At 34.5% G+C, this 6,032-nt stretch overlaps 1 protein-coding gene across 1 annotated transcript; it reads left to right on the top strand.

Moving 5' to 3' along the window:
• Positions 1-4,229: 4,229 nt before the first annotated feature.
• On the top strand, positions 4,230-5,547 carry LOC127525344 (calcium homeostasis modulator protein 2-like). The gene is made up of 2 exons (XM_051917837.1): positions 4,230-4,830; positions 4,923-5,547. The coding sequence occupies exons 1-2, from the start codon at positions 4,285-4,287 to the stop codon at positions 5,304-5,306; spliced, it is 930 nt and encodes a 309-aa protein (XP_051773797.1). The 5' UTR covers positions 4,230-4,284; the 3' UTR covers positions 5,307-5,547.
• Positions 5,548-6,032: the final 485 nt, after the last annotated feature.

The following is a 6,032-nucleotide window of genomic DNA, read 5'->3' on the forward strand; positions in this document are numbered from 1 at the left end:
ATAAATGAGAACATAAATAGGATATCATGGGATTTTCTGTGATAACGTAAAGTAACGTGTTAAATGTGACCAATAATGATAATAGAATGATGATGACAATGTTAATGAAATGGCACCTTTTCATCTCCTTTTCGCTTCTTATATAACAAATTATCTCTTATTAAATTTAAGTTATAAATTTGTGAGGAGTTTGTTTATATAATCCGTCAGTTATACCTCAAGGACTTATAAGCAACTGGTTATTTTTTCTGGTATTCATCCTCGCCTGCTAATGGCAAGTTTCTATGGCTACTAAGTGATCAAATTAGTTTACCACGTCCTAAATTATGTTCCTCATAGGAAATGTTATCAGATATTGCATCTCTACCAATTAAATATAAAATCCTGTCAGAGATTGCATCTTTGGAGGCTTGTAAAATGTAATTAGTTGAGTTTACTTAGAAAGCTTAATTAAACTGTTGGGTTTACATAAAAAACTTAAGGAAACCGATTGCCTTAAATTTAGCAAGTAAGTTAACTCATTTTGAATTGATAAAACTAGCTACCACATAGTAAAGAGTACTTAGAAATCTTGAGGATTGGTAATTCAATTTTACAAACTGAGTACTTAATTCAGTCAACTTAAAGATTTAAGTACACTGAACTTAAAGTTAAAATAGTTTTCTTAAAAATCTTGTTCACATGTAGAAACTCCCTTAAATTTCTCAAGCATTTTTACTCAAAGTTGCAACAATGGACCATACATTTATTTGCATTTATTAAACTGAGATACTGTTGAAAATCACTGAAAAGACAGCTGAGCACTGTTGAGATCATACATTTTTAAAATCATATTAGGCAAAAAAAAAAAAAAAAAAATTATGGATTATTTCTGTGGCTAGACACACAGAGACATCAAGAATCAGCGTATAAATCTCAACAACGGTGACATGCAATGCATGCTGGGAGCCATCATAGTATAAAACTCATCCATGGCTCCCAGCATGCATTGCAGCATTAAGCATGTCACCATTGTTGAGATTTATATGCTGATTCTTGATGTCTCTGTGTGTCCATACCTAATATGAACTAAAAAATATATGATCTCAACAGTGCTCAGCCTCTTGCTAGTTTCATTGATTATAAAACACTTATTTGTTTTTAATGACAAACCATGCTTTTGATCAAGTATAAACCTCTGTGGATATTTGATAATGATATCATCAGTAGAGAACCAACAGATCAACCCCAGCATTTTCTTTAGCTTCTTGCACCATAACAGCTGTGTCTTACAAACACTGAGTTGCTTACAGCAGCCAGAGAAACACTAACGCTAAAAGTCAAGGTCAAGAGCCCAACTAAAGCAAACACTTTCCACCATGATGGTGACATCAAACTTTATTATTTGCAGTATCTCCAGTTTAATAAATACAAATAAATGTATGGTCCATTGTTGCAACTTTGAGTAAAAAATGCATTAAGGCAGTTTCCACATAATGTGAACAAGACTTTTAAGAAAACTATTTTAACTTTAAGTTCAGTGTACTTAAATCTTTAAGTCGACTGAACTAAGTACTCAATTTGTAAAACTGAATTACCAATCCTCAAGATTTCTAAGTACTCTTTACTATGTGGTAGCTAGTTTTATCAATTCAAAATGATGAGTTAACTTACTTGCTAAATTTAAGGCAATCGGTTTCCTTAAGTTTTTTATGTAAACCCAACAGTTTAATTAAGCCTTCTAAGTAAACTCAACTAATTACATTTTTGGTTGCAGTTGTCTAAATGGCTTCATAACTCTTGAGTTTACACCACCTGGGGCCCATACCATGATGGTATAGTTAAACAAACTCAGGGTTACAGGATTATTTTAGAGTTGACAAAACCAAACCAATTCAATCAGTCTTTGCTGGTACCATGATGCTGATCATAAACATTTTCTGTCAACTCAGGCTTTGATCCTGAGCTTAGGTGCGACATCTGTAGCGAATAGCCAGCCAATCACATGCTGTGAAACACTGAAACTGATTCACTTCTCACAAGAGAAACAGCACACTTCACTTCTCTTTTCTGCAGAATATTACGAGATTGAAAAATATAAAATATTTAAATGGATTTACAGAGCAAGAAGAAAATGAGTTGTCTATGAAAGAGGACAACTGAAAGAAAACATCTTGCTATATCAGTGCAAGTAAAAGTTGTGAAGTTGGTTTATTAGTTACTTTAATAATTGATAAACTAAAATTGTACATGTGTAATGGATTAATAATTATATAAATATTATCTAAATGATACAACATTATTATTATTATTATTATTATTATAAATAATCATAATTAAAAGCTAGATAATTTTGTCTTTAAAAATCTGTTACTATATAGTGACCTTTAATTTGGAGCAAGAAAATCTGGGGGAGTGACATCAGAAATGTCACTTTGCTCACAGCTGATTGGTCCAGTTTCAGTTGAGATCTCTTATCCAGAACATAACCTGCCCAGAGCAGGTTAGCCGTGCAGCGTAAGTTACTATGGCGATGAACACAGCTAAAAGCCAAGCCACTTTCATGGTGTCTAAAACCCAGAGTTGGCACAAACTAAACTGAAACATACCTGGCTAGCCACCTAAACCTGCTTCATGGTATAGAGCCCCTTGTGGCCTTAAGCTTGCATTACTCTACAAAATTATTTATTTAGTTATGTTCTTTAGTTTAAAGAGGCAGTATTTATTACTAACTCAGTTATGTAAATGTTTTCTACTGTCAAAATTACTCACTAACGAGGATATCTTAAGCAGTGGTTCTCATCCAGAGGTCTGGTGCCCGCCCACTAGGTGGCCTCAGCAAACTTACAAGAGGGACTCAAGATTAATTAAAGGGTTAGTTCACCCAAAAATGAAAATTCTGTCATTAATCACTCACCCTCACATCGTTCCACACCTGTAAGACATTCGTTCATCTTTGAAACACAATTTAATATTTAATAAATTTTATATTTTTGATAAAATCCAATAGCTCAGTGAAGCCTGCATTGCCAGCAAGATAAATAACACTTTCAGATGCCTGGAAAAGTATAAGATGTATACATATACAAAACAAAAATAACATTTTTTAAATTTGTGTTCCAAAGATGAACAAAAGTCTTATGGGTGTGGAACAACATGAGGGTGAGTAATTAATGACAGAAATTATGACATTTTTGAGTGAACTAACCCTTTAAAATGATTTAAAATTAGGCAAAATAAGCTTTAGAATAAGGTAAAACTAGTAAAAATCTAGATAGTTCTTCTTAAATTCACCTCTAAACTTCTGGAATTCTAAAATGTAATTATTTTAATGTTTAATTATAATTCATTGTGAATCAATGGTCATTACTAATTTCTGTAAATTAAAAAAGGGAGGAGGGGTGGGCTCTGAATATTGTTGTGGACAATGTGGGCCCTCAGGGTCAAAACCACTGTCTTTAAAGGAACAATGGCATGACTTCAGGACTTACTTGGCATGCAGACTCTGTGCTTGCCATGGGGGATCTGTTTCACGTTATAGTAGTTTAGTTTTATTATTCTGAGATGTTCTGTGCACTTCGATGCTCCCATTTTTGTATGTCTCCTTAATTAAACACACCTAAACTCCAAGACCTGCAAAGGGAGTGACATATAACATATAATATACTGCCATAACCATTTTTACTGGGTTTCAGTAGTAATTTTGAACAATACATTGGATGGCAGTTTTGTTTTGTTTTTTGCATGTCTGATCTTTCTCAATTACTTTAGCCCATCCTATTTTAGTAAATGCTCATTAGTTCCATTAAGGCTGAAACCAGATTGTAATTGCTCTGGTGATTCATATATAAACAACAGACGGAGCGAGGGAAGGATCTCACTTCTTTACCACAACAAAAAGAGCTACGTATAGAGATATTTCTTGTTGTTGTTTTAAAAATATCTTTTACAATCTACTTCTGGTTGTACATGATTTTAAAACTTTGTGGATGTTCAGCAAGACCATTTGTATCTCCTGGCAATGGAATGTAAGTCTTCATTTTAGAAATGATTAGATTTTTTAAAATTGATAACCAATTTAAATGGCACATTAAGACTTGGGGAAACTTTGCCCAATTAATTGCTTTTATACGAATTTAATGTATATCTAACTACATTTCTCTTGGTAGAATTTGAATAATAAAGCTTTTTCTGTTTGCCTTCTTTATCTGTCTTTGTCAGGGTTTTCAGTTTAATTAACAGACAAAACAATCACCATCAGTGGGAAGAAACTGAGAAAGAGAAACACACTTATATCAAGATAAGATGTCTGTGCTTATCTCGGAATACATCAAATTTATTGCACTTTACTTCAAGAGTAAGGATGCTGTGGTCTTTAATGGTCTCATAGGTTTAGGAACAGTGGTCAGTCAGACAGCATACAACATCTTAGCTTTTGACTGTCCATGTTTACCAAAGAAGAATTATCTGTACGGTCTGGCTGCCATTGGTGTACCAGCCTTGGGTTTCTTTGTCGTTGGGGTCATGCTGAATCAAAATACCTGGGACGTTGTGTCAGAGTGTCGCACCAGAAAATGCCGGAAATTATCACTGATTGCCGCTTTTGCTCTGTTGGGCTCCATTGTGGGCAGAGCAGTTGTTGCCCCCATCACTTGGACTGTATTTTCCCTTCTGCGAGGGGAGGCATATGTCTGTGCTTTCAGCGAGTTCACGAAGCCCTCGTCTTTGGACAATTTCTCTTCAACTACACCTGGTCCAGAAATCATGGCCCGGTTTCCATGTAAGGATGTACCTGCTCCATTTACGAACTACTCAGGAGAAGTTGAACGCCAGTTAAAGTATGAATCCCAGGTACTTATCACTTTTTATATTGTTGTCATAGTCCTTAATTGCATAAACACTTCTGATATGTTCAACCTCATTTTTTTCTCTTCTTCATCAAGCTGTTGGGCTGGTTGCTAGTGGGAATCATCTCACTCTCTATCTTTCTCCTTCTCTGTCTGAAAAATTGCTTCTCTCCTCTTGGCTATCATCAGGAGGCGTACTGGTCCCAGTACTGTTACAGCGAACAAGCTCTTTTCCAGCGTACAGCTGAAATACATGCTAAATACTGTGCTGCTGAAAATGTCAAGAGTTTTTTTGGCTTTGTGGCCTTGGAAAATCAGGAGAAGAAGCTTCTAGCAGACTGCAAGGGAATCAAGACTGTCATTCCCAGACTGGAGTGGAACCGCGTCACTGGAGTTTACATGTACAGAGAGATTGATGACACTCCCCTGTACAGTCGCTTGAACAAATGGGCCACGTACACAAATGAGCATGACTGTTAAGTACTTGACAAAGAAATGGACATTTTATTCTTTGACAAATTAGTGTGTAATGAATGAATAATACTACACACCTAAAATGTAATATCTTTGGTATTAAAAAACACCCAAGAAATATGTGTGCCATACAGAACATTTTAAAAATGCAAAGAATTGTTCACGTAACAGAATTCAAAAGTACAAAAAAATTATCTTTATTTCTAATGAAAAATTATTTTTTTTAAGAGATCAAGTCATTTTCTGATAAAAAAAAAAAAAGTTTAATATTCGTAGTGTGCTAGTATTGTGTTATTTGATTGTTGGAAGCAGAAAGCTAAATGATTATAATACACTCTAAAAAGAAATGTGTAGAAAAATGACACATATTATGTGTAACACTCTACACATTTTGTGTCAATATTGCATAAAAATGTGTTGGAAGAATTCAAATGTTTTACACATATTATGTGTAGTTTTAAAATTAACACAACCTGTGTATTTGTTCACAGCATCAACACAATCTGTGCAGCCAAGAACACCTGTAATGTGTTAATATTACACATTTACACAACTTTGTCTTCTTTTTAGAGGTGAAGACCAGACCTCCAAAACCAAGACCATTCAAGACCAGAGGTGTGGTCGAGACCAGACCTTCAAAAGACCAAAACAAGACCATTCAATCAAGATAATTAATTAATCGTGTGACTATTGAACATTAGTGATGAACACCTGCTGTTAAAATCACAATTT

The sequence above is a fragment of the Ctenopharyngodon idella genome, chromosome 13, assembly GCF_019924925.1.
Source record: "Ctenopharyngodon idella isolate HZGC_01 chromosome 13, HZGC01, whole genome shotgun sequence".
Taxonomy (NCBI): domain Eukaryota; kingdom Metazoa; phylum Chordata; class Actinopteri; order Cypriniformes; family Xenocyprididae; genus Ctenopharyngodon; species Ctenopharyngodon idella.

Coding starts and splice junctions, on each gene's coding strand:
- LOC127525344 (XM_051917837.1), top strand. CDS start 4,285: ATGTCTGTGCTTATCTCGGAATACATCAAATTTATTGCACTTTACTTC. Junction 4,831..4,922: donor AGTTAAAGTATGAATCCCAG/GTACTTATCACT, acceptor TTCTTCATCAAG/CTGTTGGGCTGGTTGCTAGT.